The following is a 15134-nucleotide window of genomic DNA, read 5'->3' on the forward strand; positions in this document are numbered from 1 at the left end:
CAAGACGAAAATGAGGCAAAAGGTCCTTATTTCTTTGAGATTGAAAATGAGGGTACTTCATTTACCTAAAACTTATGTGCACAGTTTATATTTACATATAACCTCTCCAAAGGGCTTCCCTGGTGGCTCAGTGGTAAAGAATCTGACTGCAAAGCAGGAGACGTGGGCTCAATCCCTGGGTGGGGAAGATCCCCTGGAGAAGGGCATGGCAACCCACTCCAGTATTCTTGGTGGGAAAATCCCATGGACAGAGGAGAGGAGTCTGGTGGGCTACAGTCCATGGGGTTGCAAAAGATTTGGACACAACTAAAGTCACTGAGCACGAGCATGAGCAACCTCTCCAAAAAGAAAGGACAATGAGTCCTTTGTTTCACATTTTTCAACTGGGTAATTATCAGAATGGATGAAACTTCACAGCACTTGAAGAATACTCACACCAAGTTTACTAAGACGAATACCCCACCGGGCATCAGTACTGAGCTCACAGAACTTAAACTTCGTTTCTGTTTCCTGACAGAGACTGGCCAACTGAGAGCCCACCAGAGATATTGCCTAAAAAGTTAAAAATAGAATTAAAATTCAGTTGCAAATAGACAATGTTTTAATACTTTTTATGCAGAACTCAACAATAAAAACCATAATCTTCAGTCTTTCTTTATGGTAACAGTTGGAATGTTATATGTTGCTTTATAAACCATTATTACTTACACTTAGGTAATAATTACTTCAGTAATTTGGCTTTTAGTGTGATGCCATAAATTTAGTCTGGATTTCTTTCATAAGAAAAGGCCCCCCAATTTGAACTATCCTACAAGTAAAATCCCCACAAAGGGCAAATTTTAAAACAAACATTAAAGACAAGTTTCGCATCCATTAAACTTGTCCTATAAAAAGGAACTGGCCTGTAAATCTAAGGTTTCAAATACACTAGAGTAAGAATAGGCAGTGAGGTTTTGTGGCTGCATACAGATTTAAGAAATAAAAAAATACAATTCCCTGGGTTGAGCAATTCTTAGGACCTGCATATGCAATCTCTGGTGTGTCACTAGTTAGGGAAAAGCTAATAGAAACCATGTGAGTTAGCTTGATGCTTCTTCTGCTAAATCTTGAAAATCTGGTGGCAAGGCCAGTTTTATTTCTTTCGCTAAATCTTTAATTCTTCAGGAACCGAAGGTGTGCCTCCTTAGGTCATACCAATATTTTGTCGTAATTCTGCCATGCTTTATCTGTGAGCTTCCAGAGATTCTCAAAGACTTCTTTTTGCGGTAAGAGAGTGCAGTACCCCAGTGCCAAGTCGAGATCCACCAGGCGACAATTAAATACCTGTAGGGAGAAAGCACCTGGAGAAGCAAGTTCCTCACAATTAAAACAGAACTTGGTCTCTAACGGCTGATTTGCCACTAAATTTAATTTTAGACTAAGAAAGAACAAGCGTTGCACAAAAAGTTATTTATAGTAAAATAGTTCCGACTTGCTGCTTAGATTTCATGTCTTTTATCACTATCACAAATTTAAGGAAAGCAACTCTAGCAAGTTCTATGTGACAGAGCACACTTACCTTCAGAAGCAATCAGGGTGGGGGCAGTGGGGAGGGAGAGGAACTTAGCACAAACAAATACTCACTTTGTACAAGAGTGTGGTGGCATTTCCCCTGATAAACATAACAGCTTTCTCTTTCAATTCCATAACAACGTGCCTGGATTTAACTAAAGGGGCCTCTTCAAACAACTTTAAAAAAAAAAAAAAAAAGGAAATAATCCTCAGGTCCATTTCTATGAGCATGTTGAAAACTTTTCCTAAATATTAAGGAACTTTGAAAATTCACCATCATATGCAAACAGCACTGTCATTTAATCTATAATGACAGAAAGCTGGGATGTGAAGGGGAATTAACTGGGAAAGGACAAAAATAGAACCTTTTAAAATAATCTGTACCTTGATTATAGTGTTGGTGACAAGGTGAAAATACATTGGTTGACATTCTTAAAATACGTGCATTTTAATTTTGAAAGCTATATTTCAATAAAGTTGTTTTTTTGAAAAACAGAAAAACTGGCATTTAGTAAATATCAATAGAGTAGTAGAAATGAATGCAATTCCTTCTGAGACCAGCTTCATAAGCAAGTTATCAATAGATAGCTTGTCTTCTAGAGTCTTTTCATAATGTTGTCAGGTAATAATTACAATAGTTTGGGCCACAGTAAAAACAAAGAGCAGATGGACAATTTCTGATAAAATGCAAGTATACATTTTTGTAGATGTTCAACAGATGTTTCCTAAACCTGGCAAATAATCCATTTCCTCACTACAAAGCCAAATGGGAAAATGTGGGCCCCCAATTCCTTTGTTTAACAGTGCTTTTGTATTTATATTCTTGCAAACTGAAAGTATTTGTTCTCGAAATAATACCTTTTCGCTCAAACTGGCATTCATGAAGCTTGACACAGAATGCTGAAGGCAGGTACCAAAGGAACCAATCACAAATTTTAGGGCCAGCTCCCACTGACTAGATTCCTGAAGGTTCTGAAGCAAGGCAGAGATGGAATTGATAACAGGTAACATCAGGCTGTCTCCTGTGAAATGATAAAAAAGAATTTTACTTGAATAAAAGTATTTTAATCTTTAGATTTTTTTTTTTAAACAAAGACCATATTTGGAAACTGTCTTCAGGGACGGTCTACTTCTTCAACGCACATAATAGTCATAGAATTGGTTCTCAAAGTTAGTAAATGAGAGTTAACAAGAGGTCTGATTGAAATCGGAAAATAGTTAAGTACATGGGTATGGAGGTACTTTGATTTTAACTTGCTTATTCTGACATGCTTTAAGTCATGAGCTGAAGAAAACCACTTCTCCACTTGGAAGACCAAAATGTAGAACAGATTCACAAAAGTTAACAATAGATAAGCCAAATGACCCACTCTCCTGACTGTTTGGAAAAGTAACAATGTAACAATAGTAACTAAGAAATGAGGACATTGTATCAGGTTCATATTCAGGATTTAAAGAACTTTCTGTACTGGCATATTTACAAAATTGAAACAGTGGTTATACAAGTTTGATGCCAAATACCTTCACTGGTGAAGCAGTATGGCAAACTCATAGAATCCAAGGGATATCTCTTGCTTTCTACAAAACAGAATAAATTCAATAATAACTCTTTCATAGAACACATAGTCCCAGGGATACTTTAATATTGTGCTCTTATCAAATAACATTCTAAAGCAATCTGCTACTTAAAAAATAAAAAACCCAAGTATACATACAGAAAAATACACAGAAAAGTGTACATCCAGACCAATAAACAGAACACTAAGAGCTCCCAGAAACCGCCCCCTTGTCTCCTTTTGGTCAACCCCTCAAGAGTAACCACTATCCTCATTTCCAACAGCATGGCCTCCTTATAGCCTGTTTTTTACATAAATGAAATCATACAATATGTATTCTTTTATTCCTTGCTTCATTTGTTCAGCTTTATGCCTGTAATATGGAGAAGAGCACAGCGACCCACTCCAACATTCTTGCCTGGAGAATCCCCATGGACAGAGGAGCCTGGCGGGCTATTGTCCACAGGGTCACATAGAGTTGGATATGACTGAAGCAACTTAGCACACACACACTCATGCCTACAACTGATTCATCCATGTTACTGTGAGTAGTTCCAGCTCCAAACCCAGAAATACACAGGAAAAAAATATTACATGGATGAGAATTACCAGCCAGAGGTACAAGTGACGAAATCAATTCATAGATGACAGGGAGCACCATCTGTGACTCAAGAACTATTCCATCTTCACTGAAGAAGTCACAGTAAGACCACTCCTCATATGGATCTTTATGAGTTCCGAAAGAAGTCTAAATATCGAAGTGTACAGAAAACACATAGATAAGGACAAAGATACCCTCTTCGTTGAGTAGAATCCAGAATCAGATCTATTAGAGCCAAATGTAATTTTAGCCAGACTATAAAGTCTGTTTCTTCTAGTCGAGGGCTTAAAATAATGCTGCTTTAATTATTCCCTGAGCAAAATTATTGCTCAGGGAATTTCCTAGCAGTCCAGTGGTCAGGATTTGGTGTGTTCACTGTGGGAGTCTGGGTACCATTCATGGTCAGGGATGATCCCACAAACTGTGAGGCCAAAGAAAAAAAAAATTAAATAGTTACTCTGGACAATGTCCAGAGATGCCTCGTTTGAGGCCCACTGTTTCAAAAGAATGCAAATTAAAGCCAATAAATGTGACTAGAAAAGAGAAGTGGTCTCATGTCCTTAAGTAGTTCTCTGGTATAGAGTAAGAAAATATAAGAGGTTGATTCAGTATTTTTATAAACTATGCAAATAATTTAAAAGTGGTATATAATGGATTGGGCTGGGGTTTTGTTTACGGGAAAGAAATTCAAAGCAATTTACTTTCGTGAGAATTCCACAATCATCCATTTGGCACTGTCTGGAAAGCTCTACTGCCATCAAAGTATATTTACAGAGTTCTAAGGCATCCAGCAAAAAATCTGAAAGTGGAGAAAAATCATTAAACTATTATTTCATGTGTTTAGAATAACAACAACAACAAATCTTTTTAATAATTACCATTCAAAATTCTAAGACAGGCCACAAAGTAGAGAGAAAGGTTTTCACATAGCTTTGACTACCCTAAATAATACAGGTCAATATTTTTCTTAAGCTTGACTGGAAAGTAAGATCACATATGGGGAGGCAAGGAATTTTACCATCCCCTGAAACTGAGTATTGTCAACAACAGAAAGGACATTGTTGGGACTTCTCTGGTGGTCCAGAGGCTAAGCCTCTGCACTCCCAATTCAGGGGGCCTGGGTTCGATCCCTGGTCAGAGAACTAGATCTCACACGCTGCAACTGAAGACCCTGCTTGTTACAACTAAGACCTGGCACAGCCAAATAGAGAAATAAATATTTTAAAAAAATGACATCGCTAACTTTGGAAATATTTTAAAATAGTAATCCCCACAGGGATTCAATGATAAGTGTCCCTTGTGAAAGGGGGTAACGATCACTCCATACCTTCACATGTCCAATTGTAAGGGGACAGCATTAGCTAGACAAAAATGGAATGAAGCAGAGAACATAAAACTATGTAGATTATAAATCTTGTCACCTGGACCGCAGATGGTGGCAGCCTGGCATGCAAGGTCGTGTATCTCGGAGGGAAGATTTAGACCCACAGGTACTGTCATTGGAACGCCACTGGCCAACATGTGACACAGCTTCTGACACATCAGGAACAGGAACTGCCCAGTGTTGGTGTTGCAGTGATATTTAAACAAGTCCCTTTAGAAGAAAGCAAGTGTCAGAAGTTAGAACACTCACATGGGAAGCAGATGTGTTTGCCTTACTCAGACTAATATATAATCACTACCAACATGTACAATGTCTTTAAATGTTTTCACAGTATACAGTGAAAACTTGCTTGGGGTACCGTTGTAGTGCAAGATGACCTACACTCAACGGTTCAGTTTTCTGAACCATTCAGATACTTGGGGGGTCAGTTACTAGACTTCTACGCTCCCTCTTTCTGACTCAGGTGACCAAGACAGGCTCTCAGGGTGAGAAACCAAGAATCATTTCTGTGGAAGTGAAAGGGTCACCAGCCCTACCTATCTTTTTAAATTTTTTATTGCTTATTGAAAATTAGGCTTATAGCTTTAAAAAAATTGTTGATTATAGTTGCTTTACAATGTTGTATTAGTTTCTGTTGTGCAGCAAAGTGAATCAACTATATGTATACATACATATATCCTCTTTATATATACATACATATACTCTTGTATATATATAAGAGTATATATACATACATATACTTTTTTCTTTTTTTGGATTTCCCTCCCGTTTAGGTCACCACAAAGCAGAGTTCCCTGTGCTATACAGTAGGTTCCCATTAGCTATCTATTTCACACACAGCATCAATATGTGTCATCTCAATCTCCCAATTCATCCCCCTCCCCCATTCCCCTTGGTGTCCATGTTTGTTCTCTACGTCTGTGTCTCTAGTTTTGCTTTGTAAATAAGATCATCTATACCAATTTTTTCCCAGATTCTACATGTATCTGTTAATATATGGTATTTGTATTTCTCTTTCTGACTTACCACCAGCCCTATCCTTATCATCAAAGAAAAAAATGAAGTCGGTGTTCCTTTCTGATGAGCTGTGTGATCTGGGGACTAAGAACTCACCTGCATTTTCTCAGTGCAGCTTCCACGTTCCCATCGCTCAAAGCCCTCAAGGTCAGCTCGGCTTCCAGCTCTTGCCTGGACACCTGCAGGGTCAGCGCCTGTCGGTGCAGCTTGGACTCAGCGCTCAGCCTCTGCTCCTCAGCGGCCCGGGGCTCTGCTGGCCTCCAGGGTTTGTGTTTAGCCTGTGCAACTTGGTGAGCTTTAATATGCTGCTCCCGAAGCTCTGCTACCAGGGAACTCTTGCTGTAATCTTCAAATGAAAGAAAGACCTCAAAGTTCTCCTGCAGTAAGGCAATCAAGACAAAGCCCCATGTCAGTTCAGTCCATCCATGGCTGAACATCACTGGCGTGTCATGATCTCTTTTCTCCCTTGTAAATTAAGAATTTAAGTCTCTATATTTCAAAAGTAACTTATATAAAGGTTGGGACAGGGGAAAATATCACTTTAGCCCAGGGTTTCCTAACTCCAGCACTGCTGAGTGTATTTGGCTCAGCAATTCTGTTGTAACTCTAAACCTACTCTAATTCTCAGTAATTCTAAACCTAACCCTGAACAGAAGGAGAAAGAGGTTAAGTATTAGGTTTGTGCAATTCCACCCTGGCGGCTTGAAGAAGCCAGCTTTGCTGTTTTCTGTAATAACTCCTGGTTGGCTTCTAACTCCAGAACTAGGATTTACTTTTCCAACCCAATAAAAAAAGTCCTCCTGAAGCCCAAGGAAGGACACCAAGAGGCAGTGGCAGTGAGGGGGACTTTTTTATTTGACACCACACTTTGGAGCAGGGTTTCTCTATCTGCCAGATAATCGTTTCCTGCAGAGGCTGTCCGGGTACAAGAGGTTGTCAGGCAGGATCCTTGGCCTCTCCCCACTTCACCTGGCACAAGGAATGCTCCACAAATAGCATAACTAAACACGACTTTGCTTAGATCAAACTTGTTGCTTTAAAAGATCTGCAATTCTCAAATTTAAGAAGAATGTGGAGAAGTTAACTTATGCTGACTCCTGGGTGCTTTACATGAAGACACCTATTGTTTAAAACAGGTCTCAAACTTTAGGGGTGCAGCACCTCTTTATACTCTTAAAAACTATTGAGGGGGGCTTCCCTGGTGGCTCGGTGCTCAAGAATTTGCCTGCCAGTGCAGGAGACAGGTTCGATCCCTGGTTCGGGAAGAACCCACAGGCTGAGGAGCAACTAGGCCCGGGAGCTGCAACTACTGATGTCTGCAGGCCCAAGAGCCCAACAATAGAAGCCAGCACCATGAGCAGCCTGAGCACCACTAGAGAGCACCCCTCCTCTCTGAAACTAGAGGAAAGTCTGCACAGCAACCAAAACCCGGCAAAACCAAAAACAAAACAGGGCCCTCCCCCAAATTTTAATGAGATATCTATCAATATTTACTGTATTGGAAATTAAACAGAATATTTTTAAATACATGGGCATATAAAAATGCACATTCTATCAGCCTTTAGAATGACAATGTTATCACAGCATGAAGCTTCTGAAAACCCCACTACTCTCATGAGAGAATATGGATGGAAAGAAAAAAATCACTTCTTATTTTTGCTATAAATATAGTTTTAATCTCATGGACTCCCTGAGAGGGTCTCAGAGACCCTTGGGATTCCATGGGCTATTCTTTGAGAAACTGTGGTACAATAAATTGTGATAAGTTATTTTTTCTTCCCATAATTCAAGATAAAACAGTTGAGAGGTGCAGTTGCCACTGTATTTACTTCAACCTTTCACAAAGAGATCCTTGTATGTACTCCATTTCCTACTTTTTGGTGAGCCCTGATAGCCTTTCTATTTACAAAGTCTTTTCACATTAGGAAAGACCTGGAGCCAAAATAAAGTTAATTTCAAATTTCACATCTGAAGACAGTTAATCCGTTCAAAGTAAACAGAAATTAATTTTCAAGAAAAAGCAAACTGCCTAGAATGAAACTATATAGAAAAAAAGTAGAGAGATCATGAAGTAGATAGTCATCTTTTGGACTGGTTTCTACATAAAATTTGCTCTCTTTCACAATATTTTGAAACGCTATGGTTTCTCAGTTCCCTCCTCTATAAAGGAGAATGGTAAGAGTAACCTCTGTGGGGAGCTACTGTGGCAATTAGATAGCACATGAGAAGCCCCTGGAATCATGTCGAGTACATGGTAAGAACTAAGTGATGGCTACTGTTAGCCATCATTCAGGGTCATTGGAATTAAATAATCTATACAGATACCTTAAATCAAAATGGTTTTTTAAAAAGGCATAAATGATTGATAGAATATAGTTTAAAAAGAGAGTTGTTATTTAGTCACTAAGTCGTGTCCAACTCTTTGCAACGCCAGGGACTGCAGCACGTCAGGCCTCTCTCTCCTCCAATGTCTTCTGGAGTTTACTCAAGTTCATGTCCATTAAGTCAGTGATGTTACCCCAGCCTCTGCTCTCTTCTCCTTTTGCCTTCAATTTTTCCCAGCATCAGGGTCTTTTCCAATGAGTCAGCTCTTTGTATCAGGTGGCCAAAGTGATGGAGCTTCAGCTTCAGCATCAGTCCTTCCATTGAATATTCAGGGTTAATTTTCTTCAGGATTGACTGGTCTGATCTCCTTGCAGTCCAAGTGACTATCAAGAGTCTTCTCTAGCATCACAATTTGAAAGCATCGATTCTTCGTCACTCAGCCTTCTTTATGGTCCAGCTCTCACATCTCTACACAACTACTGGAAAAACTACAGCTTTGAACACAGAGCTTTGTCAGAAAAGTGTCTCTGCTTTTTAATACGCTGCCTATGTTTCCAAGGAGCAACTGTCTTCTAATTTTATGGCCGCAGTCACCATCTGCAGTGATTTTGGAGCACAAGAAAAGAAAATCTGTCACTGCTTCTGCTTTCTCCCCTTCCATCTGACATGAAGTGATGGGACCGGATGCCATGACCTTAGTTTTTTAATGCTGAATTTTAAGCCAGCTTTTTCACTCTCCTCTTTCACCTTCATCAAGAGACTCTTTAGTTCCTCTTCACTTATATATGGGTATTCGGGTCAAGAATCAACAGTTAGAATCTTACATGGAACAACTGACTAGTTCAAAAAAGAGAGAACATTTCTTAAAAAGTTAAAACAAGACAGAATTGCCATATGACTCAGCAATTCCTCTCCCGGGTATATACCCAAAGGAACTGACAGCAGGAACTTAACAGATATTTGAACATCCATGTGCAATGCAGCATTATTCACAACAGCCCCAATGTGAAAACAAACTAAGTGGCCATCAAGAAATAAACAAAAATGTGATAGAGCTGTACAGTGGAATATTATTCAGAGGAAGGAAGGAAGTGCTATATATCCTACAACATGAATGAACCTTGAAAACATTACGCTAAGCAAAAAATGTCAGACACAAAAAGACAAATATTGTATGATTCCACTTTTATGAAATTTCTAGAACAGGCAAATTCATAGAGATAAAAGTTGATTAGAGGTTACCAGGCGCTGCAGGAAGAGAGGAATGGGGAGTTGTATTGCTGAACAGATGCAGAGTTTCTGCTTGAGGTGATAAAAAGCAGACACTGGTGATGGTTGTACAACACTGTGAGTGGAGTCAACACCACTGAATTGTATATTGAAAAATGGTTAAAATGGCCAATTTTACATTGTATATACTTTACCATGATTTAAACAATCAGTAATGCAGTACATCGAAAAAGTTACTGAATTATACATACACTTCAAATGGATGAGATGTATGGTATGTGAATTATATCGCATTAAAGCTGCTTCCAAAAAAAAGAGACAGTGGTAAAGAATCTACCTGCCCAATGCAGGAGACACAGGTTCAATCCCTGATTTGGGATTGAAGTGGCAGAGCAACTAATCCTGGGCACCACAACTACTGAGCCTATGATTTCTAGTCTGGGAACCACAACTATTGAACCTTTGCACCACAATTACTGAAGCTTATGTGCTAATAACAAGAGAAGCCACCACAATGAGAAGCCTGAGCACTGCAACTGGAAAGTAGAAAAAAACCCTGCACAGCAAGGAAGACTCAGCATAGCCAAAAGTAAACGAATAAATAAAATTACTTTTTTAAAAAGAGAAAAGGAAAACCAGTATATCTAAAGTTCCTGAAGGCTACTGCAGAAAATCTTAAGGAGGAACTGATCATTTATGTCAAATGCACTGATTAGCCAGGTAATAATGTTCAACATGGCTTAACTTACCTGTAAGCTAGCAACAGTTTTAAACTGTTTTAAGGTTTCTTCCCATTCATCCTTCTTCTGCAGATTATCTGTAATTCAATTTTTAAAAGTTATAGAAGACATCCAAATTCTGATATTATCAGAATTTTTAAAAGCTAAAATTTTAATTCACTTTGGTTTTCTCAAATCTTCAGTAGTTCTTTTCAGATTCTGATAGAAGACAATTTAAGTAAGCACAAAAAGAAATCTAGGGAGGGAGGTTCAAGAGTGAGGGGACATAAGTAAACCTATGGCTGATTCATGGTGATGTATGGCAGAAACCATACAACATTGTAAAGCAATTGTCCTCCAATTAAAAGAAAAAGAAATCTAAGTATTCTCTTTGAAACTAGAAAAAAGAAGTTTTTTGGTTACATGAGAAATGGCAATTTTTTGGAAATAAATTCTAGATTTTTCCCCCCAAGAAAGTTACTTTGGTAATTATTTGTCTGTTCTAGCTTTTCTTGTTGGAAATAGTACATTTATTTTTTCAAAAATTTTGGCCACACCTCAAGGCATATGGGACCTTAGTTCCCTGACCGGGGATCAAACTTGGGCCCTCTCTCCATGGAAGGTAGAGTCTTAACCACTGGATTGCTGGGGAAGTTCCTTGCTAACTGTTTTAAGTTCAAGGTTAAATGGTTTTTTCCTTAGTCATAATCAAATGATAAGTGAGTAATGTGAGTAAACAGTGCAAGGCACCAGAGAAATCTAGCCCGGCATTAAACATTCACTGAAGTATATACAAATGATGAGCTACTCTTAGATGACTCTGCTCTTACACTGCTAATCAAAAGGATAAGGCAAGGAAGGCTTTTCCTGAAGAAAAATGTGTGGGATCAAACAAGACAACCAGGGAATTTCATTGGTGGTCCAGTGGCTAAGATTCCACACTCCCAATGTAGGAAGCCTGGGTTCAGTCCCTAGTCAGGAAACTAGATCCTACATGCTGCAAAAAAAGCTGGAGCAGTCAAATAAATAAATATTACAAACAAACAAATGAAAACATACAGTCTGAGCCAAACAAACAAAAAGACACGATCAGAGTATGTGCACCAGTATGGCAGATGTCACTGATACCTGCTCCTGAAAAGGATCGGTTTTAGAACTACACCAAAGTGAGGGAATAGAAATGGAAACTACCTTTCTGACTGTTGCAAAGTATTTTAAGAATGTCTACTGATGTTTTCGCTACAGACAGTCTCCAGGCCTTGTCCTAAAAAGAGAAATGCAAAATGAAGTCCATTTCTTGTATCTGCCATTGTATAGGTAGTGCATATATAAACAAATACATAAAAAGCACAGAATCAGAATAAATAATAGAAATGGCTGAACAGTCGAGAGGTCTGTGTTATAGGGAGTTGGGCACTCAAGGAAAGGATGATAAACGAATACTATATAAGCTAAATATGAAAAATACCAAACGGACTCTCAGATGTATGATTTAGGGATATCACAGAATATGCAAATCTCCCACATCACCTTTCAGTTACCTATAATTAACAAGCATTTGGATTTTGTTTCTTTTAATAGCTTATACTTATTTGAGAAAACATCGGGATAAAGCTCTCTGGAAAAGTTAAAAAGAACTGAACTTGTTTAGTATAGAAATCAGAAGTCTAAGAAATAATCATTATCCTCAAGACCAAAAAAGAAAAAAAAAAACTTTCTTTTTTTAAGATAAGAAAAACCAACAAGGGAAAAGCTTTAATTTAAAGAGATGATGTATGTAAAAGGCTTAGTCAGGGTCGGGTTCATATGAAGTACTCAAACATTTTGATCATGGGTTGCAGTTGAAGCTGGTAATTGAGAAGACAGAGTTTTAAATGAGGCGCTGCCACTTTCCAGATATTCTTGGGAAAGCCACTAATTTTAAAATTTTAGTTTCTACACTCAATCAGTAAGGAGCTAACAACAGGGCCTCCTTCACAACGATGTTCACTGCTTTACTGTAAGGAAGAAATGGTAATCCATTTGAAGTACTTTAATGCTTAGTGAACAATAAGAAAATAATAAATTTTAGGTGTTTTAAAAAATCATTTCCCTAAAGGTAAAAGAATGACTGCAGTGGAGACTTCTCTGGTGGTCTATGCTCCCAATGCAGGGGGCTTGGGTTTGGCTCCCTGGTCAGGGAACTAAATCCCACATGCAGCAACTAAGACCAGGAGCAGCCCCCACCTCTAAAAAAAAAAAAGGCTGCAATGGGGAAAAAAAGAAAAAGATTGAAGGGAAGTGAATCACTGAGAAGGACTGGGAAGTAAGTATCTCCAAAGGTTTAAAAAACTCAACTCCCCTGGATAAATTAGGTTTTAGGTTCCTCATCTGTCTATCCTGAATTGGCTTTCTGGTAACTGCTTCTAAGTTTCAAGGTTCTGTTCTCAGATTAGATATACATTGTTTCTGTGGCTGATGTTACTTGAGAGGAATGATTATGCCCCATGCAATGTAATACATTGTTTACACTTTAAGGCATTAGGGAAAACTCAATGTCCAACAGGTGCTTCAATTATTCCTTCTGATCTGCAGATCCTAGATTACTCAGTGTGGGCGCAGAGGCACTGCTCCAAGCAGCCATATTTGTTTTTATTTCTATATGATAAATTTTTGACATAGTAAACAGGAATTTTCATATTAGGCCACTGTAGCAGTGAGAAGGACAAATACTCTTACCTGTGAGTCTGTCTTTTCTATCCTATTGATAAATAGCCATAAAAACTGGATTTCTCTTCATTTTATTTAGTAAAAATCTTACCTCATTAGAAGTATCTGGTTCTTCCTGTAAAGCCAGTCGTGCCCAGATGATTACTCTTTCTGCAGTTTTCTTAGCTTCAGCAAGAGGCAAAGACCTCAACAGAAGGACACAATCTTCACCCTACAGTCAGAGTTTGAAAGGAAGAAAAAAACAGCTGGTACTGGCAAGGAATGATTTGGATTTACCTCCTAACTTTATTACTTAAAGATGAAATGATATCATTTTGAAAAACAGATTATGATTCCATGGTTTAAAAATCTGAAAATCGTTTCATATGACAGAAAACAAAAAAATTAAAATACTACCCTTTGTAATTCTTGGGTATGCCTAATTTAGGAACTAAAAAGCCTCTTGATGAAAGTGAAAGAGGAGAGTGAAAAAGTTGGCTTAAAGCTCAACATTCAGAAAACGAAGATCATGGCAACTGGTCTCATCACTTCATGGGAAACAGATGGGGAAATAGTGGAAACAGTGGCAGACTTTATTTTTCTGGGCTCCAAAATCACTGCAGATGGTGACTACACCCATGAAATTAAAAGACGCTTACTCCTTGGAAGGAAAGTTATGACCAACCTAGATAGCATATTCAAAAGCAGAGACATTACTTTGCCAACAAAGGTTCGTCTAGTCAAGGCTATGGTTTTTCCTGTGGTCATGTATGGATGTGAGAGTTGGACCGTGAAGAAGGCTGAGCGCCGAAGAATTGATGCTTTTGAACTGTGGTGTTGGAGAAGACTCTTGAGAGTCCCTTGGACTGCAAAGACATCCAACCAGTCCATTCTGAAGGAGATCAGCCCTGGGATTTCTTTGGAAGAAATGATGCTAAAGCTGAAACTCCAGTACTTTGGCCACCTCATGCGAAGAGTTGACTCATTGGAAAAGACTCTGATGCTGGGAGGGATTGGGGGCAGGAGGAGAAGGGGACGACAGAGGATGAGATGGCTGGATGGCATCACTGACTCAATGGACGTGAGCCTGAGTGAACTCCGGGAGTTGGTGATGGACAGGGAGGCCTGGCGTGCTGCGATTCATGGGGTCGCAAAAAGTCGGACACGACTGAGCGACTGAACTGAACTAAATAGTTTTAGAATTATATAAAGACACTTAAAAATACAAAAATAAACCCACATCCTATTCTGGGAACAAAGGGTCCTACAGCATATATAAAACATGAGCTAAGTTTTGTTAACTACCAAAGACTATGAAAGCTCTTTGCTGCTGCTGCTGCTGCTGCTGCGTCGCTTCAGTCGTGTCCGACTCTGCGACCCCATAGACGGCAGCCCACCAGGCTCCCCCATTCTGGGATTCTCCAGGCAAGAACACTGGAGTGGGTTGCCATTTCCTCCTCCAATGCTTGAAAGTGAATAGTGAAAATGAAGTCGCTTGGTCGTGTCTGACTCTTCACGACCCCATGGACTGCAGCCTACCAGGCTCCTCCATCCATGGGATTTTCCAGGCAAGAGTACTGGAGTGGGGTGCCATTGCCTTCTCCCATGAAAGCTCTTTAGGTACTCACAAAATACTTTAAAAGAAAAAAAAACTATAGATAGAGGCCAATCTAATGCCTAATGTTGGTATAACTTTGCTTTAATGCTTGTCTATTTGTATAATTTGATAGTTAAATCTTTAAAAACTCAAAACAAAGAAACCATATATGGATAAAAGTAAGAATAATATAAAACTTTCACACCTGTTCTCTATCAATCAGGTCAATAATCCTTAGACTGTAGATTTCATCTTTAGGCAACATATATGCTTCAGCCACCTTCAAAGCATCTTCTAAAGAAGATGGGACATCTTGTTTGAGAATGTATCTGACCACTCTCTGAAATAGAGATAATTCATATTTCTTTGTTATGAAATCTCACAGAGAACCCAGAAATCATGTTTATGTAATTAAAACAATGAGGCAAAAACTAAACTGTATGAAGAATTAAAACACAATTTGTAT

The 15134-nt window shown here is 38.8% G+C and overlaps 1 protein-coding gene across 3 annotated transcripts in view; it reads right to left on the bottom strand.

The window, feature by feature from the left end:
- KNTC1 (kinetochore associated 1) overlaps positions 1-15134 on the bottom strand; it is a 69522-nt gene that overhangs the window by 23856 nt on the left and 30532 nt on the right. For 2 of the 3 annotated variants that reach the window (XM_055550767.1, XM_055550765.1), the window contains 13 exons: positions 14874-15008; positions 13184-13303; positions 11575-11647; positions 10414-10481; positions 6206-6486; positions 5130-5302; positions 4410-4507; positions 3717-3855; positions 3073-3129; positions 2410-2573; positions 1624-1728; positions 1195-1323; positions 436-552 (listed from right to left, as the gene is read on the bottom strand). In XM_055550767.1, coding sequence (XP_055406742.1) covers positions 436-552; positions 1195-1323; positions 1624-1728; positions 2410-2573; positions 3073-3129; positions 3717-3855; positions 4410-4507; positions 5130-5302; positions 6206-6486; positions 10414-10481; positions 11575-11647; positions 13184-13303; positions 14874-15008 — 1659 coding nt within the window. The remainder of the gene's footprint in view (positions 1-435; positions 553-1194; positions 1324-1623; positions 1729-2409; positions 2574-3072; positions 3130-3716; positions 3856-4409; positions 4508-5129; positions 5303-6205; positions 6487-10413; positions 10482-11574; positions 11648-13183; positions 13304-14873; positions 15009-15134) is intronic. The other variant, XM_055550766.1, reaches the window with a different exon arrangement.

This window comes from Bubalus kerabau, chromosome 16, assembly GCF_029407905.1.
Source record: "Bubalus kerabau isolate K-KA32 ecotype Philippines breed swamp buffalo chromosome 16, PCC_UOA_SB_1v2, whole genome shotgun sequence".
Taxonomy (NCBI): domain Eukaryota; kingdom Metazoa; phylum Chordata; class Mammalia; order Artiodactyla; family Bovidae; genus Bubalus; species Bubalus kerabau.